The sequence below is a fragment of the Salvelinus fontinalis genome, chromosome 5 (assembly GCF_029448725.1).
Source record: "Salvelinus fontinalis isolate EN_2023a chromosome 5, ASM2944872v1, whole genome shotgun sequence".
Classification (NCBI taxonomy): Eukaryota; Metazoa; Chordata; class Actinopteri; order Salmoniformes; family Salmonidae; genus Salvelinus; species Salvelinus fontinalis.
Window position 1 is genome coordinate 24,762,620 of NC_074669.1, and position 24,418 is coordinate 24,787,037.

The 24,418-nt window shown below is 43.9% G+C and overlaps 1 protein-coding gene across 1 annotated transcript; it reads left to right on the top strand.

Annotated features, from left to right (window-relative positions):
* Positions 1-1,981: 1,981 nt before the first annotated feature.
* On the top strand, positions 1,982-23,937 carry LOC129855367 (cytoplasmic polyadenylation element-binding protein 2-like). Its single transcript, XM_055922939.1, is given in 12 exon segments — positions 1,982-2,560; positions 2,563-3,495; positions 5,313-5,585; positions 8,812-8,902; positions 11,483-11,533; positions 13,324-13,347; positions 14,873-15,040; positions 15,196-15,285; positions 15,593-15,711; positions 15,855-15,969; positions 16,435-16,616; positions 17,928-23,937. Coding segments are annotated over 12 exon segments (2,334 nt in total). The 5' UTR covers positions 1,982-2,500; the 3' UTR covers positions 18,156-23,937.
* The last annotated feature ends 481 nt before the right edge of the window (positions 23,938-24,418 follow it).

A 24,418-nucleotide genomic window follows, 5' to 3' on the forward strand; every position in this document is an offset into this window, starting at 1 on the left:
AGCTACTTTGCAACTACTTACCATGTTAGCTAACCCTTCCCCTAACCCTAACCTTTTAACCATAACCTTAACCCTAACATTAACCCTAACCTTAACCCCTAGCTAAGCTAACATTAGCTACCTAGCTAACGTTAGCCACCTAGCTAACATTAGCCACAAAAAAATTGAATTTATAAGGCGCGGCAGGTAGCCTAGTGGTTAGAGCATTGGGTCTGTCACCGAAAGGTTTGTAGATTGAATCCCTGAGCTGACAAGGTAAAAACCTGCCATTCTGAACAAGGCAGTTAACTCACTGTTCCTAGGCTGTCATTGTAAATAATAATTTGTTCTTAACTGACTTGTCTAGTTAAAATAAAGGTAAACTATTGTATGAATTGCAATTTGTAACGTCTTTTTCCTTTACATAATATTTTTATATGACTTATTTTTATTTTGTTTCCACACCACATACAAACATACACATATGAACAACAACTTACAGACACACACAAACACCCACTACATCTCATCTGCCCAGACCCAAATGCTCACACCCCCTGCATTGTTGTTTGCCACATGGCCTTAAATTGTACCAAATAGTTTTTCTGTTTTTCTCCTGGATTTTCGTTTACTATGTTATGTCTACCCCTGAGTCCAGGTTGGATGACACTGCATAGTTAGCTGCAATAGTTCATCATATTCATTGGCCAGCTAGCTCCTTACAGTAGCTAAACAATGGAAGGTGCATAATCCATGGCTACAAAGCTAGCTGGCAAGCTAGCTACCTACTCTGTCAATTACAGTAGGTTGATGCGCTAGAAAGTAATAGAAACCATTTGAGAAAAAAGGAACTAAAAGGAACGTTTTTTATTATCTCCTGAATCATTTTGTTTCTCCTGTCTTGAATGTAGAAGTTCTATTTTGCGATCTCCCACAATAAATTATCAATCTTTGATGAGGTTTCATTCAGTGAATCAGGTTGTCTCCATGGTAACTCGTAAAACCCTTAAATTATGCCCTTACCTAAGGAAATGTTTGAGGGGCTATAGGCAACACCCATAAACAATTACCTTAGGTAAGGGGAAATTATTCCTTAGGTAACCCATTAAAGGTGCAAAATGCAGAAATCACTCTGCCCTTTCCGGGTTTCTAAAATACTAATGGTTCGCCAAATTTCAGTTTATGTGACAAAACCATCTAAAACGCTGTGAAATAAATGTTCAATAACCAAAAAGATTATATTTTCAGCTGTTTGAAGCTGGTGTATAAAACCGAAAGTAAAAGCAAAAACAAAACTTAAGATCAGGAAGCATAGAAATAGTGCACATAGAACATATCTACTGCTTCTTAGAGGTGCTTTCAATGAGAATGACAAATCTATAACTCACATTCCTATGTGAATTTGTTTGGGTCGCCCAAAAAGTTGCATATTGAAGGGAAACGCTTGAGATGTTTTATGCAACTTGGCCCTGTTCAAATCAAAATCAAATCAAATCAAATTGATTTATATAGCCCTTCGTACATCAGCTGATATCTCAAAGTGCTGTACAGAAACCCAGCCTAAAACCCCAAACAGCAAGCAATGCAGGTGTAGAAGCCCTGTTCTATGACAGCTAATCTGGACACAAAACAGTTAATTACCTGCTTAAGGCCTATATATTCAATTTCTTTTGGCAAGAATGCATGTTTTTAGTCCATGTGTGACACAACATCAGTAGGAATAAAGCATATGATGGTGGAGATGGGGTATCTGATGGATATCTGACACATAGGACTGGATGTTCCCATTCCGCCCAAACCTGCAGTGAACAAACTCATAAATGTAATTTAAAGCTTAATGATCAGGACATCATGACGAAGTAAGCTACTGGACCTTGTGAAAAATGAAAGATTTATGTAAACAATGCGGTGTTTGCAGCTCGGCCCCGGTAGAAGAGCTCAGCAGCATTCACTAAAAAGGGCGGAGCAAGGGACAGAACAGAATTTGATGCGGTCGTGACGTAGACTTCATCGAGACCTTTAATCCTCTTCCGCAGCAGTACACCTGGTATCGAGAGGAGGGGGTATACGGTCGGCCAGGACTGGATTGCGTAGACTACAATATAAGGCTAACTTTAACATGACAAAATAGGGGCTTATATTCATCGTGTTTAAAATAAGAAACAAATATTAATTGTAGAAAACGCCGACCAAACAGAGACAAACCCCTCCTCTCTCGTAGACTATTTATCTGTCGACGCATCTATTCTGCACATTCTCCTATGTTGTTCTAGGCGGAGGAATGGAAAACTGCGTTCAAATCCATATTTGTAGATAAATAAATGGGTGATTACGTTTTGGTTTATTACAGACAGCGACCATTGGACACCGCTCTTCTCCTCGACGGACGCGCTCTAAGATCGGCTCCTCCTCTTCTCCGGTTTCCATCCGCCAGTTGCGCCCCGGCTCGCCCTTGGTCTCGCACAGTAGCGTCGCCGCCTTGTCCCCACTGTTCCTGTCAATTGCTGCGCATCAGCAAAACATGCAGGATGAGCCTGTGGGGGTGACAACCGAACAACGACCCCCGCCAACAGAGGAAAAGTAGTACAGCAAAACAACACAATCAATAAAACCGGGATACAGCAACCAAATGAAACCAACAACCAGCTGGGAGCCCTCACTTCCAACTACAACCACCTGAACCAGAATCCAGATTTTACCGATTTTGGTCAAGATCATTTTTGCCCGACACTGTCTATCTTTGACCTTCAGCACGACTGGAAAATACATCAGCTAGCTGAGTTTGGATGCACTGAGTCGCCCCTACCTCAAGGAAAATTCAGTCACCTGCCGCTGAGGCAGCCTTTCACCGCTCAAGTCTCCACCAAACCCGAGTGCAGCACAGACTCCCGCCCCGGACGAATCAGCGGCTCGCCAGTGTCGCCAGTGGGGGAGGTTGAAGCCGATGTGGAGACTGCCGCGTCGCCATCGCCCACTTCCGTAAATCCAAACAAGGTTAAGATCCAAATGGACTCCCTCATCACCCATCATATAAATAACGGCAATGGCAGTGGCACCGGCAATATGTTGTCCGGAAGTCTAGGGGGCGGTTTTCCAAACCTCCAGAGCCAAGAGATGCAGAACCCGAGTGGCGGCTCAGCTTCACCTCCACTCCATGGATTCGGAACCCCGTGGTCGGTTCAGACCAGCTCCCCACCACCCGTCTCCAACTCGGCCAACCCTATCCACCACGCAAACGCGATTAATCAGATGGCTCATACCGACCCAGACAAGAGTTTTTATCCCGGTATCCCCTCCTCCATCAACCCAGCCTTCTTCCAGAGTTTTTCTCCGGTGTCGACTAATCCGTGCCCCGGGATTAACGTGCAGGGCTTCACCAGTCCGTTCTCGCACCAGATCAACGCCCCTCAGCAGACGCAGCAGAGCCGCCGGTCCCCAGTCAGCCCCCAGATGCACCCCCAGCACCAGCAAGGCGTCTTCCTGCAGCAGAGGAACAACTACAACCATCACCACCAGGTGAGCTATCTGAGCTATCTCCAGTCCTCTCTACGCATCTGTTGACATGGAAACCATAATCAGGATCCCCATAGAATAGAGGATTGATCCTTTAAAATGACAGATATATAGACAATGTTAAAGTGGGTGGGAGATATTAATGTAATACTTTTTTGTAAAGCTAATGTAAATTAGTCCACATCAATGTCACTCCTAGATTGTATTAGGCTCAGGCCATGGTTATGAATATGTTATTACATGTTAGTTAGCCTACTATACAGAAGTATAAAGCAGCTATGATGATGAAAACAAATGTGCTCCCAGAACATGTAAGAGCTGCCCGGCCATTGTAAGGCAGGGCAGGGATTACATTATTCAATAAACCCCACACTGTGTGTGAGTGTGTGTGTGTTTGCATGCGTGTGACTAATAGATCTGAGGTTCAAATGTAATTGTATTCATCATATGCTTCGTAAACAACAGATGTAGACTAACAGTGAAATGCTTACTTACGGCCACTTCCCAACAATGCAGAGAGAAAGAAAATAGAGAAATCATAGAAAGGTAAAACACATAATAATAAATACACAATGAGCAGCGATAACTTGGCTCTACACACGGGGTACCAATACCGAGTCGGTGTGCAGGGGTACGAGGTAATTGAGGTAGATATGTACATAGAACTAAGAATAAAGTCACAGATAATAGACAAACCAAAGTTAGTGCAAAAAGGGTCAATGCAGATAGTCTGGGTAGCTATTTGGTTACCTATTTAACAAACTATTTAGCTGTCCTATGGCTTGGGGGTAGAAGTTGTTCAGGGTTCTGTTGGTTCCAGACTCGGTGCATCGGTACTGCTTGCCGTGCGGTAGCAGAGAAAACAGTATTTGATTTGGGTGGCTGGAGTCTTTGACAATTTTTAGGGCCTTCCTCTGACAGTGCCTGGTATAGAGGTCCTGGATGGCAGGGAGCTCGGCCACAGTGATGTACGCACTACCCCCTGCGCCTTGCGGTTGGATGCAAAGCAGTTGCCATACCAAGTGGTGATGCAGCTGGTCAAGATGATCTCAATGGTGCAGCTGTAGAACTGTAGAACTGTAGAACTGTAGAACTGTAGAACTTTTTGAGGATCGTTAAATCTTTTCAACCACCTGAGGGGAAGAGGCGTTGTCATGCCCTCTTCACGACTGTGTTGGTCTGTGTGGACCATGATAGATCCTTAGTAATGTGAACACTTGAAGTTCTCGACCCGCTCCACTACTGCCGCGTTGATGTGAATGGGGGCGTGCTCGGCCCTCCGTTTCCTGCAGTCAACGATCAGCTCCATTGTCTTTCTGACGTTGAGGGAGAGGTTCATGTACTTACTATGACTGGGATATGTGGTTATCCCACCTAGCTATCTTAAGATAAATGCACTAACTTTAAATAGCTCTGGATAAGAGCGTCCACTAAATTACTCAAATGTAAATGTCATTGTGTGAGTGTGTGGAGAGAGAGAGAGAGAGCGGGAGAGAGAGAGAGAGAGAAAGGGATGTTGGTGGTGTCAGTGTGCACGGGATACTTTGTATTAGTCTTAAAGCCCTAAATCTTCTTACCCTTCCAACCCCTCCACAGAACCAGGTCATTGTAGGCTGTTGCAGAGCGGAAACACAGGATCAAAAGAAACACACAAAATACCAACAATGAATACAATTTCACATTCAGTCTCTATCCACTCCTCCCTGTTCTCTCTCTCTCTGTCTCTCTGTCTCTCTGTCTCTCTGTCTCTCTGTCTCTCTCTCTCTCTCTCTCTCTCTCTCTCTCTCTCTCTCTCTCTCTCTCTCTCTCTCTCTCTCTAGCCGATGGTGAAGCAATCTCCCTGGGGGGGCAGTCACCAGGGGAGTGGTTGGAGCTCTGGTGGTATGTCCTGGGGTCGGGACCACCGTCGTGGTGGAGGCATGGGCATCCCGGGCTCTGTCAGCCAGGTTTCCCCCATGAAAAAAACATTCTCCAGTAACGTCATCGCACCGCCCAAGTTCCCCCGTTCCGCCGGCCCCATGGGCCCCAAGGCCTGGATTGAGGAGAACATGTTCCGAACAGACAGTAACAGTAACACGCTTATGCCTCTCCAGGTACGTGCTTTGACTGTGGTGTCAGTGTTTTTCTCAGTAAGCATAGACTGAGTGCTGCTTTAAAGCTACAAAACATTAGGAACACCTGCCCCTTCCATGACACAGACTGACCAGGTGAATCCAGGTGAAAGCTATGATCCCATATTGATGTCACCTGTTAAATCCACTTCAATCAGTGTAGATGAAGGGGAGAAGACCGGTTAAAGAAGGATTTTTGAGCCTTGAGACAATTGAGACATGAATTGTGTATGTGTGTCATTCAGAGGGTGAATGGAAGACAAAATATTTAAGTGCCTTTGAATGGGGTATGGTAGTAGGTGCCAGGCACACCAGTTTGAGTGTGTCAAGAACTGCAACGCTGCTGGGTTTTTCACGCTCAACAGTTTCCCGTGTGTATCAAAAATGGTCCACCACCCAAAGGACATCCAGCCAACTTGACACAACTGTGGGAAGCATTGGAGTCGACATGGATCAGCATCCCTGTGGAACGCTTTCGACACCTTGTAGAGTCCATGTCCTGACGAATTGAGGGTGTTCTGAGGGCAAAGCGGGGTGCAACTTAATATTAGGAAGGTGTTCCTAATGTTTTGTACACTCAGTGTAAATTTACAGGGGTCTGTGTGTGGGTGTGTGTGTGTGTGTGTGTGTGTGTGTGTGTGTGTGTGTGTGTGTGTGTGTGTGTGTGTGTGTGTGTGTGTGTGTGTGTGTGTGTGTGTGTGTGTGTGTGTGTGTGTACTGTATACTGGTGGGTGTAGTGCAAAAGGGTTTTAATGCAGTGAGTGAAATAGGGCCGGACTCATAGGATTAAGGAATTATTTCCTGAATTAGATATTGAAGCCAGAGAGTGAGTGAGAGAGTGGGTGTTTGAGAGAGAGTGGTCGATGAAAGGTAGAGAGAGAGAGAGAGAGCAGGGATGACAGGAGAACAGTTTCAATGATGGGAATGGGATAGTTTAATATTCACAGCCCTGTTTTCAAAGTTCAGAGTGTAGGATTGTGGGAAAGAAGGAGCAGGAAGGCGACAAACATCAAACGCAGAGAGTCAGACAGAGAAAGCAAAGCAGGAGGCAGGGGGGAAGACAGAGAGCCGGGAGGGAGCAGAGGGGGGAGAGAGGAAGGGGGGAAGTGTAAAGGGGCTCTTTAGAAAACACACAGCTGAGAATCAATGTCACTCCCAGATGACGAGCAGAATTACCATTTCAATCAGACGGGAGCAGTGTTATTTATTTCTGCCATAGTGGGAGGTGTCAGGGAGTAGGGCTGCTTTAAAGCTACTTTAACACCACGTTTAGCAGGTTTCACCTGAGTCTATTTCAGGATGGGAGTTGTTATAGCTCTATGTACACATACTTCAAGACTCATAACTGATGTCATCTAATTATGCACAGCACAGTTCTGACCTTTTAAGTACAAAGGGGGAAACTGGAGGCAGAAGGCCTTAAGAAAGGATCTTTGGGTGGGCCAGAGTCGCCATACTGTATTTTCCCAGGTGGAGACTGGAAAAACTCGCTAGTTATTCCCCTGATGTATTTTTCAAAGTAATCCCCTCATCACTTTCTCCCTTCTGTCATGGCTCTGCTCTTCCTCTTCCAGGAAGCAGGCGAGGCTCCATGAATTGTTCATTTCCATAAACAGTGTCCGACTAGCAATTCCTCAGATTCCATACACGTCTCCTCTCTTTTCCTTCCTTCCTCTGTGTTATGTTTGGATAGGGCTTTTTGCATTTGTGCTTCATCATGATGTGAACGTCATTGACAGAGATATGTAGAGTGAGAGAGAGAGGGGTGTATGCTGGCACTGGGAGAGAAAGAGAGGTGACCTACTGCCTATTCCGTGGAGTGTACATTCCTACACGCTTCGATCATTCCATAATAATGCCTTTATAAATCCTTCATAAGATATGTCATACCATATAAAGGAAGTTATACTACACAGACCTGTACTACATTCTTATTCAGTGACAGTGTTTCAACACTCCTTCAGTTGCTACAGTTGCTACAGCATCACATAAACTAGAATGTCCACCCAATGACAGGCTATAGGATATTTAACGGCCATGTTGTTTTTTCCTCTGTGTAAAGCCCAGCTATAAACAGGCCTGGAGGGAACCTGGCTGGGCTGCCTGTAATAATCTGGTATTATCCAACCAATGGCCTTTTCGCTCTGCCCTTCCTCTCACTGTCAGGGGCCCTGACTGATGCCTCAGAGTCAGGCAGTAAACGTTAGCCCAACATTAGGCTAAATATCACACACAGATTGACCACTGGACCACTTTTAGATGAGTGTTTTTAATCCTGTGTGTGGAGAAGTAGTGTGTGGAGTACTGTTGAGTGGTGGTCTGGCTATGTGATGAACATACGTCTAGCATCTCATGTTCGGCACGCAGAAAATGTTTTTATTGTCTAATTAGATAAGAGTGTAAATATTAAGTTGTGAGAGGTGCTGATATGACCTTTTACTATCTCGCCTCATGTTCTCAACCAGGAGAGGGCACAGATCTGTATAAACCATTTTCTAAGTCTTCTAAAGGCTCTGCCATCTGTGGTATGTTATAAAGGTTGAGTGGCCTCTGGTTTAGATCTACTGTACAGGGGTCTGTCTTATTGCCCCTCTGATTAGTTCATAATAACCTCCATCCCATCCCAGCAAGCACTCTGGTTAAATACCTGGATTTGGTTTCCGCTCTCTCTGTCTCTCTGTCTCTCTGTCTCTCTCTCTCTCTCTCTCTCTCTCTCTCTCTCTCTCTGTCTCTCTCTCTCTCTGTCTCTCTCTCTCTCTCTCTCTCTCTCTCTCTCTCTCTCTCTCTCTCTCTGTCTCTCTCTCTCTCTCTCTCTCTCTCTCTCTCTCTCTCTCTCTCTCTCTCTCTGTCTCTCTCTCTCTCTCTCTCTCTCTCTCTCTCTCTCTCTCTCTCTCTCTCTCTCTCTCTCTCTCTCTCTCTCTCTCTCTCTCTCTCTCTCTCTCTGTCTCTCTCTCTCTCTCTCTCTCTGCTCACAAGCATACCTTAGTACCCCTGAAGTGAATAAATACAGATTCGCTTTTTATCCATGGATGTGCTGTCCACATGTGGAAATATTAAGCCACACCCACAGGCTTACCCATGCCTACAGTATGTACCAGACAACTGCAGGGTTCCAGTTGTTGTATGTGTATTTCAGTTTGACAGTTTTTTCCCCAGTTGTTTAAGCCTTCATATCTCTGTCCTTCCCTCTCTCCCTCCCTCCCCTCAGGATCGATCTAGAATGTACGACAGTCTAAACATGCACTCACTGGAAAGCTCTCTGATTGACATCATGCGGGCGGAGCAGGATCCAATGAAGGGTGAGACACTACTTATTTACTCCCTCCCCACTCAAGTATGAGTTAATTCTCATACTTGCTGTACTTCCTCACTGTATAATGGGGAAGGACATTGTGATTGTGGAGAATGGTGATTAGGGGGAATGCATTTGAGGCGCAGCATACTCTTTCCCAAGGAACTGACAGGCTTCCTGCTCCCTCCTCGAGGCATGTTGTTTTCCCCAGAGCGAGCAGCTTATGTTCTCCCTGGTAAGAGTGAGTATTACTGCCACCACCGGCTATGCCTTTAAATTAACTTACAGCCCTGATCCTGCTGCTACTGCTACTGCTTAACCTGGGGCACACGGACAGACAGGATTCAGGCAGCATGGCAGCACTCTCTGTCCTGATAGGATAGGGTAGGACACTCCTCACAGGGACAAGGAGTAGGGTGACAGGGCTGGCCCAGGAGTAGAGTGACAGGGCTGACCCAGGAGTAGAGTGACAGGGCTGACCCAGGAGTAGAGTGACAGGGCTGGCCCAGGAGTAGAGTGACAGGGCTGGCCCAGGAGTAGAGTGACAGGGCTGGCCCAGGAGTAGAGTGACAGGGCTGGCCCAGGAGTAGAGTGACAGGGCTGGCCCAGGAGTAGAGTGACAGGGCTGGCCCAGATGTAGAGTGACAGGTCTGGCCCAGGAGTAGAGTGACAGGGCTGGCCAAGGAGTAGAGTGACAGGGCTGGCCAAGGAGTAGGGTGACAGGGCTGGCCCAGGAGTAGAGTGACAGGGCTGGCCCAGGAGTAGGGTGACAGGGCTGGCCCAGGAGTAGGGTGACAGGGCTGGCCCAGGAGTAGGGTGACAGGGCTGGCCCAGGAGTAGGGTGACAGGGCTGGCCCAGGAGTAGAGTGACAGGGCTGGCCCAGGAGTAGGGTGACTGGGCTGACCCAGGAGTAGGGTGACTGGGCTGACCCAGGAGTAGGGTGACAGGGCTGGCCCAGGAGTAGAGTGACAGGGCTGGCCCAGGAGTAGGGTGAAAGGGCTGGCCCAGGAGTAGAGTGACTGGGCTGGCCCAGGAGTAGGGTGACTGGGCTGGCCCAGGAGTAGGGTGACTGGGCTGGCCCAGGAGTAGGGTGACAGGGCTGGCCCAGGAGTAGAGTGACTGGGCTGGCCCAGGAGTAGGGTGACAGGGCTGGCCCAGGAGTAGGGTGACAGGGCTGGCCCAGGAGTAGATTGACAGGGCTGGCCCAGGAGTAGGGTGACTGGGCTGGCCCAGGAGTAGGGTGACAGGGCTGGCCCAGGAGTAGAGTGACAGGGCTGGCCCAGGTGCTGGATCTTGAGAAGAGACTCTATCCAGGTAAACTGCAGTCAGTGTAAAATGACTCCTAGCTACACACATGGTTAAGCCTACTGGCTTCAACATACTCCCGCAAAACCACAGACAGGAGGCTCCTAAGCCTATATGGCAGAGACTGAGAGACAATTCTAAATTTACAGTATACAGCATAATACCTTACATTGAATTTGGCACAGTATACTACCCCTGAAAGACTATTATTATTGTTCATTATTTACTAGTCTAAATAGCAATGTCATTCTCAGAGCCAGTGTCCTGTACTCTACCTGTCCAGGACTCTGAGTTGAATTTCTTGTTTAGCCTGCAGGAGCAGATAGAGCAGACATTTTAGTCATTTAGCAGACAGTCTTATCCAGAGCCACTTACAGGAACAATTAGTGTTAAGTGCCTTGCTCAAGGGCACACCGGCAGACTTTTCACCTAGTTGGCTCATGGATTCGAACCAGCGACCTTCTGGTTACTGACCCATCGCTCTGCCGACATAGGCCAGTATTCACAGCACAGAGAACCAGAGGGAAACAGACTAAATTTAGACATGATCACACATTGACACACAGCATGTGACAGCCAGAGGAGTGCGGAGAGGAGGGTGGAGGGGAGGGGAGGGGACGGTAGGGGAGGGTGGTCTTTGCCATTTATAGCCCTGACTGCTAGGCACAGGGCTAAGCTAACAGAGCAGAAGCAGAAGGCAAGCACAAACCTAACAGGGCTTTAGAAATTAGCTTAGCTAATTGGGCATGGGAGATTTACCATGCTAACATGGCAGTGGAAAAAGGGTTGCTTCTTTTTCAACTGGGGATCAAATCATTTGCCGGTATGCATTCTTTCTCTGTTCACACGTCTGAGGTTCTTTCCATTAAATAACTGACATTTGCTTCTGATACTTCATTAGGGTTAACCCAAATTGATTCAGGGTTTTACTTTGTGATAAAACATTTAGATGTCTACATAACATAACAGCAAGTGATTCAGGTTTTGCATTAAGGCTCCCTCATTGCATTCTAGGTAACATTCTCTGTAGCTAAACATGCTAAGCAAGTTCTATATATATATCTTTTTTCCAGCTCAAGCTGTCTCCATGGATCAACAGGGTATTGTTCTGTGTTCTGTTTCTGACACTACAGCTCAGTAGGCTATAGCCATGTGACAAGGGTGCTGCTGCTCCATATACATGGCCGTGCCCGTGATGGCCTCGCCCTGGCCTCTCCATCTGCTGAGAGTCTCATCCCTGTGTGTATGTGTGTGTGTGTGTGTGTGTCTCTCTAATGTCAGGCCGTGTGGGATGCCCTCACCCCGGAGCCGACGGTCTGCTCATGCTCAATGGTAATTATCTCTCTTGGCCAACGCCAGCTTGTGTCTCTTTTTCCATCTCTTTTAGAAATGTTTCAGTGTAAATGTTTCCATATCATGATTATCACATTGGGGACGCTTAACCAGGCTAGTTCGAGAAGCAGGCTAGACAGTATGTGTAGGATGGACATTTCTGTCACTTTTCTGAACTTCATTTGTGTTGGGATATACCCTTCTCTATAGTGGACCGTGCTGGATTGCTTTGTTTAACGAGTAGTGTTGGTTCTCCTATGCTGTGCTGTGTGTGTGTGTCAGTTAGACTGACAGTAGACTGTAGTAACAGTGTAATAAACATGCCTCCTGTTATATATGTATATAGACTCTATAGGACAAACTCAGCCGTCATGTCAACTCTAAAAACCTCATGAGGGATATGCATTGTTGTTGTAATCCTACTGTGGTTTAAGATAATGAAGTACTGTATGTCCAGAAGGAATGTTTAATAGTGTCCTTCACATGATGAAGTGAAATGCCTAGTTGTCACATGACCAGCATTCGGCGAGGCGGATGTAGGCTAGGTCACATGACTAGAGGCCTAGTGTTGTTTCCATGAGGCTGGTCCTCAGCCTAGCGCGGTTTACAATATAGACTACAGTCCTGCTTGAAACAAAGCTGCTATGTTTCCATCCAATTAGCGAAAGGTTTTCATGCGAAAACTGCAACAACAAAAAATACCTACCCGAGGTGTGTTTTCATCAGACTGGCTTTGTTGCGGATAAAAGGATAAAAGACATAGTGCACATAAAAAAAACATTTTTGCGTTTAAGATTTCATGTATCCAATGTGTGTTTCCATTGCATTTTCCACTCTACCAATTTTTTGGTCACAAAAAACTGTTGCGATAAATGACAAATTTGCCCAATCTCGTTTTTTGCACATTCTCAGAACAGTTTGCTTTGAAACTGCAGTAAAAGTGCAGTAACTGCAGTCGACTGTGGTATTTTGGATGCGGTAATTGCAGAATAACTGCAGTGTACTGCACAATTGCTGCAGTAAAAAAAACAGTGTTATTTTGGACACAGTATTTGCAGCACACTGCAATTATACTGCAGTGTACTGAAGTTATACTGCACTCTGACTGCAATATTTTTTCGTAAGGGCTGGACAGGTTAGGTTATATGATGAGATGGATAAGAGTAAGATCATTTGTATTTGTTAATTGGCAGCTAAGCACTGATCATCATGCCACTGGCATACAAATTAAGACCCTCAATATTTATTGGAAAGGAGCATCAAGCTCATCACCGTGCACTTTCACCACCCTGTAGCCTAAACTGTGCATGCATTTCCAAGTTGCAGTGGGAGGACCACCAGCATAGCATCGCATGGCAGCAAATGTACCTCCACATGCTAGTTATTCTATCTACAATTGCGCAAGTAATCATTTCCACCACAACTGGTTGCATAATTAATTTTAAAGACACAAAAAGATCCCACTATGTCGAACGAACAAATGATCTGTTAACATTTATAAAACTGACACTTCCTGTTTCCATTACACTTTTTTTATACACAATGACATTACTCACATAAAAACTGTGGAGGGAAACGTAATGACAAGCTTGTGACTCCAACCATGCAGTCAGATGAGGAGGAGATGAAGGAGATGAAAGGGGGTAGGTGTAAATAATGGTACGAGGTACTAGAGGGCCATAGTTTGATTGCGCTGTAGTGTCAGTAGTACCAGCCAGGTCAGTGGGTGCTTTACTTTGCGAGGAATGTCTGCAGGGCATAAAACCACTCTTTACTTTGTTTACGTACAGCAAGGAGCTATGGGAGACGTCGAGGTAAAGCCGCCTTCATGTGACGTGCAGTCTGTGTCATGTGTGTTGCGTGTACATCCACTACACAGCATGGTTTAACGCTACTGAACTGCAGCTACCAAAACAGTGTTTGGATACAAACAATTCAGTGTTTCTAGTGTCAGCATGACTCATCACCAACCGTGAAGAGGCTCAGTTCAGTCACAATAATATTTTTTCCTGTGTTTTGTATCATATTGTAAAACAGCTGATGAAACTAGCACTGTAAAAGTGTGTCTTTTTTATCAGTGTTATTTCCTGATAGTTACTGGTTGAAAATACAATCCACAAAGGACCTTCTAATCAGTGTGTTAGCATGGGCGGGAGTTTCTGCTTGCCTGGTGTTATCACCAGGCGGTAAATTGGTTAATAGACCAATAACAAAGTTCCAAACCTCTATGCCAATAACAGCTAGTTTTAAGTTTTCCCTCCCCACTCAGACCACTTCCAGGCAGTCCTAGCAAAATTCTTCCTTGAAGAATAATTTTTGTATATATTTGTATAATGTATATACAGTATTTTTCAATTTGAATGGAAAACTATTACAGTAAGGTACTTAATTGTTACCCATTTGATATTGATACAAAACGACTGCATTGGGCCTTTAACTGATGTGGGAGACATTTTTTTAAATTTAGTATGAATAATACGTGGTGTCCCAAGCATTTGCTTCTTGTACCAGCATTTTCTTTTTGTTTTTGATTGTACAATGTTACAGGTCACTGTGCTGCACAATATGTGTTCACATCCAGACATAGCACATTGCTATAGGTTTCAGACTCAGTAAACCATATGTTTTCCTCAGTCCATTACTCTAACCCCTGCTACTGCTTTCATACCAGACCTCTATCCTGTCCTCTCTGTCTGCTGTCTGTCAGTCAGTCACAGAGCTCTGGCTGGAGAATTCATGGCTGCGTGTCTTGGTCTTACAGCACATCTATACTAGATTGCACATAATCCTCTTTCACTTGATGTTTATACTTTACATTGTAGCTACAATGCACAAAGCCTGATGACAGTTGTCAACAGCCATGGCACATGTTGTTATAGACCCTGTGCATTTATCATGTGATTCATTATAAAACGAGAAGTATATCAGAGCAGGCTGGTGGGAGGAGCTATAGGAGGAAGGGCTCATTGTAATGGCTGGAATGGAGTTAATGGAACAGAGTAAAAAATGTGTTGTCCATAGGTTTGATACTTTTCCATTTATTCCATTCCAGCCATAAAAATGAGCCTGTCCTCCTATAGCTCTTCCCACCAGGCTCCTCTGAGATATATAACATTAAGCCATTGGGCTCCATGGGTGTTCAATCTAGTAACTGTCAGTGGGTGTTATAACAGAGATAGGACAGAACCATTGGTTGCTTCTGTTGTTTACAAACCCCCAAATATTGAATATGTACAGCAGAAGTATGGGTGCCTTGTGATGTGACTGTATGTATGTTTGTGTGTATCTATGTGGACGTCATTGTCTATGCGGTCTGACCTCTGACCTCCTCTTCTCCAGGCCGCTCGTCCCTGTTCCCCATTGAAGACAGCCTCCTTGATGACGGGCACGGTAACCAGGGCGTCCCAGGGCTTGACACTAACTGTTACCCCCACCCAAACGGGGAGCGCATTGAGCGTTTCTCCCGCAAAGTGTTTGTGGGCGGCCTTCCCCCTGACATAGATGAAGGTGAGAGAAGGAAGAGCATAACACAATCTTGTTGGTTCAGTGACAGTTTGTCTGTGCCAGTTTATATGGTGGTGTGAACGGTTGATCTTACTCACGTTGGTTCCTTCTTCTTTCCCCCTGCTCCCTGCTCCCTCCCTCTATCTTCCTCTCGTCAGATGAGATCACCAACAGTTTCCGTCGCTTTGGCCACCTGGTGGTGGACTGGCCACACAAGGCTGAGAGCAAATCCTACTTCCCCCCGAAAGGTAAAGCTCCGCTCAGAATTTCTTTAACTGAAACTGACATAAAGGTATGTCATAAAGGTATGTCTTAGCACCGTATACTGTATATATATGGCCTGTAGCTATCAATGAAGTCCCTGTGACTGCTGGAAGAGACAGCACAGCTAAGTTAACCCACATTCTCTTTCCATTATGACTACCTACATAGTCTGTATATATAGTACTTGGTCAAATGGGAATAATTCAGTGTATTTGTAGCAGTATTTTCCCCCACTATTGGATATGCTTTCCAGGTGCTATCCCCTGAGAGTGTGTTGTGTGTGTTGCCTAGGTTACGCCTTCCTGCTGTTCCAGGAGGAGAGCTCAGTGCAGGCTCTGATCGAGGCCTGCATGGAGGAGGACGGCAAGCTCTACCTCTGTGTCTCCAGCCCCACCATCAAAGACAAGCCTGTGAGTCCAACACAAAACCAGCGTTCTGTAGGGCCATTGCCATCAGCAAGGACATCTGTGAGACTAGCAACACCTACACTGTGTAATTCTATCTGGCGATGATTAAATGTATGGGATATGTGTGTATGGGTGTGTGTCTCTAGGTCCAGATTCGTCCATGGAACCTGAGTGACAGTGACTTTGTGATGGATGGCTCTCAGGCTCTGGATCCTCGAAAGACCATCTTCGTAGGAGGCGTTCCCCGCCCTCTCAGAGCAGGTAAACACACACACACAATTTCCCACTATCACAGAGCTCTCCAACGCTCCTGTAGTTTTTCACTCCAACCCCAGTCTAACCTGGTTCAGTTTATCAACCAGCTAATTATTAAGGTGTGCTAGATTAGGGTTGGAGTGAAAACCTACAGGACAGTAGCTCTCAAGTAGAGGGTTGGGAAGCTCTGCTCTAGTTGATCTACTCAGTATGTAATTGGATCGGTATGCTCATGTTGGTGATGCTAAATAGATAAACAGATGTTGTGTTTGAAGTAATATGGACCGTCTGAAAGCTGGCAATGTTTCCCCCGTGTAATCACATCTCGTATAATTCATCTGACAACCCCCTCATCCACTCTTTCTCTCGTGCCCCTCCCCCATCTCACCTACTCATGTGTCACCTCCTCATCTCCTCCCCCCATTCTCTCTCGTTTCTTCTGTTCTGTCTCTTTCTCTCATCTCTCTCCAGTGGAGTTGGCCATGATTATGGACCGTCTCTATGGGGGGGTCTGCTACGCTGGCATCGACACCGATCCAGAGCTCAAGTACCCAAAAGGGGCGGGGCGCGTGGCCTTCTCCAATCAGCAGAGTTACATCGCTGCTATCAGCGCCAGATTCGTCCAGCTGCAACATGGAGACATTGACAAGCGGGTATAGCCCTCCTCCCTTTCTCCCTCTTTTCCTCCCTCTTTCCCTGCCATCCTTCCCTCCCTCCCACCTACCGCTCCCTCTCATTAACCACACAGTCCTGTCAGAGACATTCTCCCCATGATTTTCTAGGGATGAAGAGAGAGAGAGAGTAAGAGAGGGAGCGTGTGAGAGGATCAGTCCTCCTGAGGATTTGTTGTTCAAAGGAAAAGAGTGTGTGTGTTCCCTCAGCATCACACGCAGATAGTTAGACGGTGGTTGCTATGGAGAAGAGAACGCTTGTTAGTGCTGATTGAATTAGTTCCATTTATCAGCGCTGACTCCTTTGTCTTTAAATCTCACAGAGCCTCAACCCTGTCCTTGTTTGTATAGTAGCATGTTCATCTCTCACTATGTATACCAGCCTTTTAACTGTGCTTTCTCAGTGTATTTACATGCTGTATGCTACATGTATTTACATCCATACCTATTATTTTATAGGTATATTATTTGGATATTCGACAGGCAGAACAAAAACTTAATTTAGGCATACTGGTCGAAATTAATTAAGGTTAGGTTTAGTAACAAATGTCAGGCTTAGGTTACATTTAGGTTGTTTCACTGAGGTTAAGGTCAGGGGTTATGGAAAGGCATAAAAGTTGGGTTAGCATAACGCCGTCTGCCGCCATACTGTAGATTTTCTGCCGGTCAAATATACACTTATCCTATTGGCTTTCTCAGTATACACTGAGCTTACAAAATATTAGGAACACCTGCTCTTTCCATGACATAGACTGACCAGGTGAATCCAGGTGAAAGCTATGATCTCACCTCTTCAATCAGTGAAGACAGGTTAAAGAAGAATTTTTAAGCCTTGAGACAATTGAGATGGATTGTGTATGTGTGCTATTCAGAGGGTGAAAATATTTAAGGGCATTTGAACAGGGTATGGATGGTGGTAGGTGCCAGGCGCACCGGATTGAGTTTGTCAAGAACCGCAACGCTGCTGGGTTTTTCACGCTCAACAGTTTCCCATGTGTATCAAGAATGGTCCACCACCCAAAGGATATCCAGCCAACTTGACACAACTTTGGGAAGCTTTGGAGTCAACATGGATCAGCATCCCTGTGGAATGCTTTTGACACATTGTAGAGTCCATGACCTGACGAATTGAGGCTGTTCTGAGGGCAAAACGGGGTGCAACTCAATATTAGGAAGGTGTTCCTAATGTTTTGTACACTCAGTGTATGTATCTGTGCTGTGTCTGAGTATTCCACTTCTCATCCCATCCATGCCCCTGTACCCTTGTACCCTTGTACCCCTGTACCCCTGCAGGTGGAGGTGAAGCCCTATGTTCTGGATGACCAGCTTTGTGATGAGTGCCAGGGGGCACGTTGTGGGGGGAAGTTTGCCCCTTTCTTCTGCGCCAACGTGACCTGCCTGCAGTACTACTGTGAGTTCTGCTGGGCTAACATCCACTCCCGCGCCGGCCGAGAGTTCCACAAGCCGCTAGTCAAAGAGGGTGCTGACCGCCCAAGGCAGATTCACTTCCGCTGGAACTGAAGAGAAACGCGATCACATGTCACTATGGAGACATGGTCAGAAGCAACAGTCAAGGATGAGAGACATGCCAGGCAGGAAAAAGTGTCATCGCCCTGCTTCTTACCGTAAGCTATCAGTATAGAGTACATAACAGTATACAATATATCTATCTTTTGTAGCAGCCAAACATTACAAGCCTCAGTTTTTCACCAACCCCCCCCCCCCCCCCCCCTTCACATCTCAGGCTCTGACAACTTTTTTAGTGGTACCTTCATGTTTTTTAAGAGGATATTTAAAAAGAGATAGATTTTATGTAGTTTTTCAAATTATTTTTATATGTGAGATTTAACGTAGATATGAGAATGTCTTTGCATGGGGCAGCCTGTCTGTCTGTCTGTCTGTTTGTCTGCTGCTCGCCACCCCCTAGTGGGTGTAGCGTGCCCTTGTTTCTGGGATAACCTTGATTCTATAATCTGGATGCCTGCCCCAGGTCATTTACCAAAGGTAGCAAAATGATAGGAATCATAAAAGGGATACACTTCTGCCACAAAACAAACTGTAATAGTTCATTGTTGCTATGTTCTCTTTTTCCTTATTGGGGAAGAGGTACAAAAATGATAGGGTTATTTCTGCTCTCATTTTGACCTGAAAAAATACAACTATAAATATGAATCTGGTTTGTATTAACTCTATTTAACATTTTTAATCACAAGCTATATTAGAAGCTTTGCTGCTATACATGATATATGAATAGATGTAAAGGTGTTATATATTAACAGCATCTGTAAACCGTCATCTTGAAAATGAAATGCAGTCTGCACTCAAACACGCATGGCCCCCATTGCCATGGAAGAATAGAATTTGAAAATTAAAATGCATGTTTGTGCATGCAGGATAGACTTAACCAACACATGAAGGATAGACTTAACCAACACATGAAGGATAGACTTAACCAACACATGAAGGATAGACTTAACCAACACATGAAGGATAGACTTAACCAACACATGAAGGATAGACTTAACCAACACATGAAGGATAGACTTAACCAACACATGAAGGATAGACTTAACCAACACATGCAGGATAGACTTAACCAACACATGCAGGATAAACTTAACCAACACATGAAGGATAGACTTAACCAACACATGAAGGATAGACTTAACCAACACATGCAGGATAGACTTAACCAACACATGCAGGATAGACTTAACCAACACATGCAGGATAGACTTAACCAACACATGAAGGATAGACTTAACCAACACATGAAGGATAGACTTAACCAACACATGCAGGATACATGCAAGAAACAGATATCATATAACAGATATCATACATAAACAGATATCATACATAAACAGATATCATATAACAGATATCATACATAAACAGATATCATACATAAACAGATATCATACATAAACAGATAAACAGAAATACCACGGCGATCAAGAAAAATACATTAAGACTACTTACTTAAAACATCTAGCATGCATTGATGTTGATACGTTGTTTGATCCGACATACTTATACAAAAAAATGTTCTAGACTAGGGGATGCCACCATTTTGTGACGTGGTGGTTTGTGAGGAGTGAAGAAGCTGTTGAGAAGCTGAGTGGTGTTTAGTCAGTGGCTAGTGTCGTCTCTGTGCTGTCTGTGTGGGTCTTGTTAGTGTGTGGACAGAGGTTTTAGTTTAGTAACAATGTAGATATACAAGAATGAGAACATCACAATATTTTGCCTTCGCAGCCTCCTTTCCTCCCCACCTTTTTATAGTTACTGTGGTTACTCTAATGTAGCAAAGCACTTAAAGACCAAAACACACACAGTAGCCTGGCTGGATCAGCTAACTACAGGCATACGACTGGGAGATGTGTGTTTATGCGGTGCAGTGTGCCATGTGTTACGCTAGTTGGCTAATCCATACTGCTGTTCAAATGTTGTCATGGAGAAGGACTCGTAAGGAAGCATCTGTCCAATATTTGTTCCTGGGTTGTGTTATCAGGCTATGAATTTTGCAGTTGGATGAAACTGTTCTATAAAAAATCTGTCTCTCATATGTACAGTAATTACTAGTTATGACTCCAGACCTATAGAAAGTGGCCCCGTTTTATGTCCTGCTAGTGAAAGATGACAAAGACACACCCCTTCACTTATAATAATAAAACATTTTGGTCTGCAGAATATATATTAACTGTGTTCTTTGTTTTTTCTAACTGTGACCCTTTGAGGATATCGCTCTTAAATACTTTTCAGGGACAATCCCTCTCTCTGTGAGCAATGAGCTGCTGGTGCATTAGCATATCAGCTGTATGGTACTGTACATGTCTGTATCTCTACAGTGTAATATCCCTGTTATTCCTGTGTCATAGTGTTTCTGTGTTTCATGCCCTGGTGTGGAGTCCTTGGTATCCGTAGGTCAGGTGTCAAGTGTTGCTGTTACTACTCTATGGGGATACGGTTTTATGTTCATTTATTCATATTACTGTATTATTAGATCATTTATTTGTTACGTCTTGAACTTGTGACCCCCTCCCTGTCCCAAGCATCTCTAATCACTTTTGATAATATATTATGCACTTCCCTTTCTATATTTCCCTCTCTTTTCCCTTGGATGATTTGATCCTTGACTCATTTTCAACCTAGCAGTTTAGATAGCTGATACAATGCGGACGTGGTTTGGGTAACAACCTATTTTGCACCATTTCATTACTCATGAAGAATTCTGTTCTAACAAACTTCTACCTATTTATAATTCTACCAGATGATTTATTGAATATAATTTTTTCATAATGACTTCTTTAAGAAATGGTGTGAGGAGGCGGTGGTCTTCGGTTTTTCTATGTGAAGGAAGCAGTTATCTAATACGTTCTAATATATTCAAACGGAGTCCCGTTGTTACAGGGAATGTGTTTCTGCCCGTCTCTCTGTAAACTAACAGGGTGCTGAGCTATGATGACTGGCTCTACAAAATGGTAGCCAAAAAATGATGAGCAACAGCTTCAAAGCAAATGAAGGATCCTTTAGCCACCAGCCACCCTACTTGTACTCGAGAGTTCTTGTACGGCGTTCGCGGTGTGGTTGGTGTTGTGCTCAGAACAGAACAGAGCTCGCTTTTACATTGTCACCATTGTCCTGTAACACTTGACTCCTTGTGCTGTTTGTTGAGTAATTTGAGTAATATGTTGAACACTGTTACTTTGTACAGTGCCTTCGGAAAGTATTCAGACCCCTTGACTTTTTTCACGTTTTGTTATGTTACAGCATTATTCTAAAATTGATTAAATTAATACAAATCCTCAACAATCTACAAAAAATACACCATAATGACAACGCAAAAACAGGTTTTTAGACATTTTATTTACATAAGTATTCAGACCCTTTGCTATGACATTCGAAATTGAGCTCAGGTGCATCCTGTTTCCATTGATCATCATTGAGATGTTTCTACAGCATGACCACCTGTGGTAAATTCAATTGATTTTACATGATTTGGAAAGGCACACAGTGCATGTCAGAGCAAAAACCAAGCCAAGAGGTCGAAGGAATTGTCCGTAGAGCTACGAGACAGAATTGTGTCGAGGGACAGATCTGGGGAAGGGTACCAAAACACTTCTGCAGCATTGAAGGTCCCCAATAACACAGTGGCCTCCATCATTCTTAAATAAAATAAGTTTGGAACCACCAAAACTCTTCCTAGAGCTGGCCGCCCGTCCAAATTGAGCAAACGGGGGAGGGAGGTGACCAAGAATCCGATGGTCACACAGATCTCTAGAGTTCCTCTGTGGAGATTGGAGAACCTTCCAGAAGGACAACCATCTCTGCTGCACTCCACCATTCAAGCCTTTATGGTAGAGTGGCCAGACGGAAGCCACTCCTCAGTAAAAGGCACATGACAGCCCACTTGGAGTCTGCCAAAAGGCAAGATTCTCTGGTCTGATGAGACCAACATTGAACTCTTTGGCCTGAATGCCAAACGTCACGTCTGGAGTAAACCTGGCACCATCCCTACGGTGAAGCATGGTGGTGGCAGCATCATGCTGTGGGGATGTTTTTCAGCGGCAGGGACTGGGAGACTAGTCAGGATCAAGGTAAAGATGAACGAAGGGAAGTTCAGAGAAATCCTTGATGAAAACCTGCTTCAGAGCGCTCAAGACCTCAGACTGGGGTGAAGGTTCACCTTCCAAAAGGACAATGACCCTAAGCACACAGCCAAGACAACGCAGGAGTGGCTTTGGGACAAGTCTCTGAATGGCCTTGAGTGGCCCAGCCAGAGCCCAGACTTGAACCCCACCGAACATCTCTGGAGAGACCTGTAAATAGCTATGCAGCAACACTCCCCATCCAACCTGACAGAGCTTGAGAAGATCTGCAGAGAAGAATGGGAGCAACTCCCCAAATACAGGTGTGCCAAGCTTGTAGGGTCATTCCCAAGAAGACCCGATGCTGTAATCGCTGCCAAAAGTGCTTCAACAAAGTACTGAGTAAAGGTTCTTAATACATTTGCAAATATTTCTAAAAACCTGTTTTTGCTTTGTCATTATGGGGCATTGTGTGTAGATTGATGAGAGGAAAAAACGATTTAATAAATGTTAGAATAAGGTTGTAACGTAACAAAATGTGGAAAAAGTCAAGGGGTCTGAATACTTTCCGAAGGCACTGAATGTGTGTCTTTGTTTTTTTAAGAATCATATTTATTTCACTTTTTAGTAGACAAATAACTATTTGATTTTGATTGTATTTTTTATTTCAATAGGTTTGTTATTATTATTATTATTATTATTATTATTATTATTATTATTATACATATTTTAGTTGTCCTAATATTCTAACTATGTTATTAAGCTGGGCTCTGTTGAAAGACAAAAAGAAACAAACTATTTCAAAAATCATGTCATTATGTATATATTGATGTATTACTATATAACTGTTTTAATATGTCTACGTGGTTGATATATAAGTTCAGCTTTACACCGTTTATTTGAAGGAAGGAAACATTGAGGGTTCTATTATATTCATGGAAGACACTTGAGATTCTCCCCCTGTTGCATCGAGGCCCGCGGTGCCTCTCCTCATAGATGCTCTGAAACTTGAATATAACACATTTTGAAAGGCTGACTAACCTCGATTCTGTGTTGTGACGTGCAATACTGTTTCTAATGTTTGTATAAAAAGTAAGAATTACAGTGTAAACCTTTTTAATGCAGATTTATTTTTTTCATTGCATATTTTGCATATTTCTGATCCACAGTGTCATTTTTTACTGTCAGAAAAGAAACCCCTTTTCATTGCAACTATTTTTAAATCCAGATATCTTTGTACTGATGTAAATGATTGTAATTATTTTGGATAGTGTTTTGCTAACAAAAAGAGATACTTTTTCATGCATATTTCTATTTCATTTCATTTTCATTTTTTAAATTTCATTTAATAGTAGAATACTTTGAATCATTTTTCATATTGTATGTCATTGATATTATTTTGTATTTTTATGTGGCAATATATACAATTTTAAGAGGCTAATTGCATAGATATTTTAATTTGAATAATTTTTTAAGCTAAATCTTTGTAATATTGTTAAAGTAACTAATTTCTAAATTTGAGTTGGTGTATGGATTCACAAAAGTGGTTTGAGGTGTACCGATTGTAATTATTACTCAATGGTTCTTTGATATGCAAAATAGATATAATGTCGATTAAAATGTTTGTTTGTTTTGTATTTAAATGGTGTGTTGATTACAATCTGTTTTCTTTAATTTCCTGAATAAATAAAGACCCATTCTGTTCGGACACAACATGCTTGCCGTTTTTCTCCGTGTTTGTCTCTATGGCTCTACCTAATGTTTAGGACAGTTGTCCTTTTTTGATTACTGTACCACCAACTGAATTTTGCTTTGCCCGGAGTACCCCTGATGTACCCCCTCATGCATTTTACCTGTAAGCCTATGGTCTCATGAGTCTTCTCAAGTACCCCCCGTGGATAGTCTGAGTACCCCCATGGGTCCCATGTACCCATGGTTGGGAACCACTGGTTTAGGATGCCATCACTATTGCTTAGCTATTCTTGACTAAGCTACAGTATATAAGGAGAAATTACCCTCTGCTTTCTAGCTTAACTGTATAAGGAGTCTTTAAGTTGTATGTCTGAATAGGAGTGTAGTGAGTGTTATGAAACATACAGGTAACTGTCAAAATAAGTAAACACAAAGTACATTGAAAGCAGGTGCTTCCACACAGGTGTGGTTCCTGAGTTAATTAACCAATTAACATTCCACCAT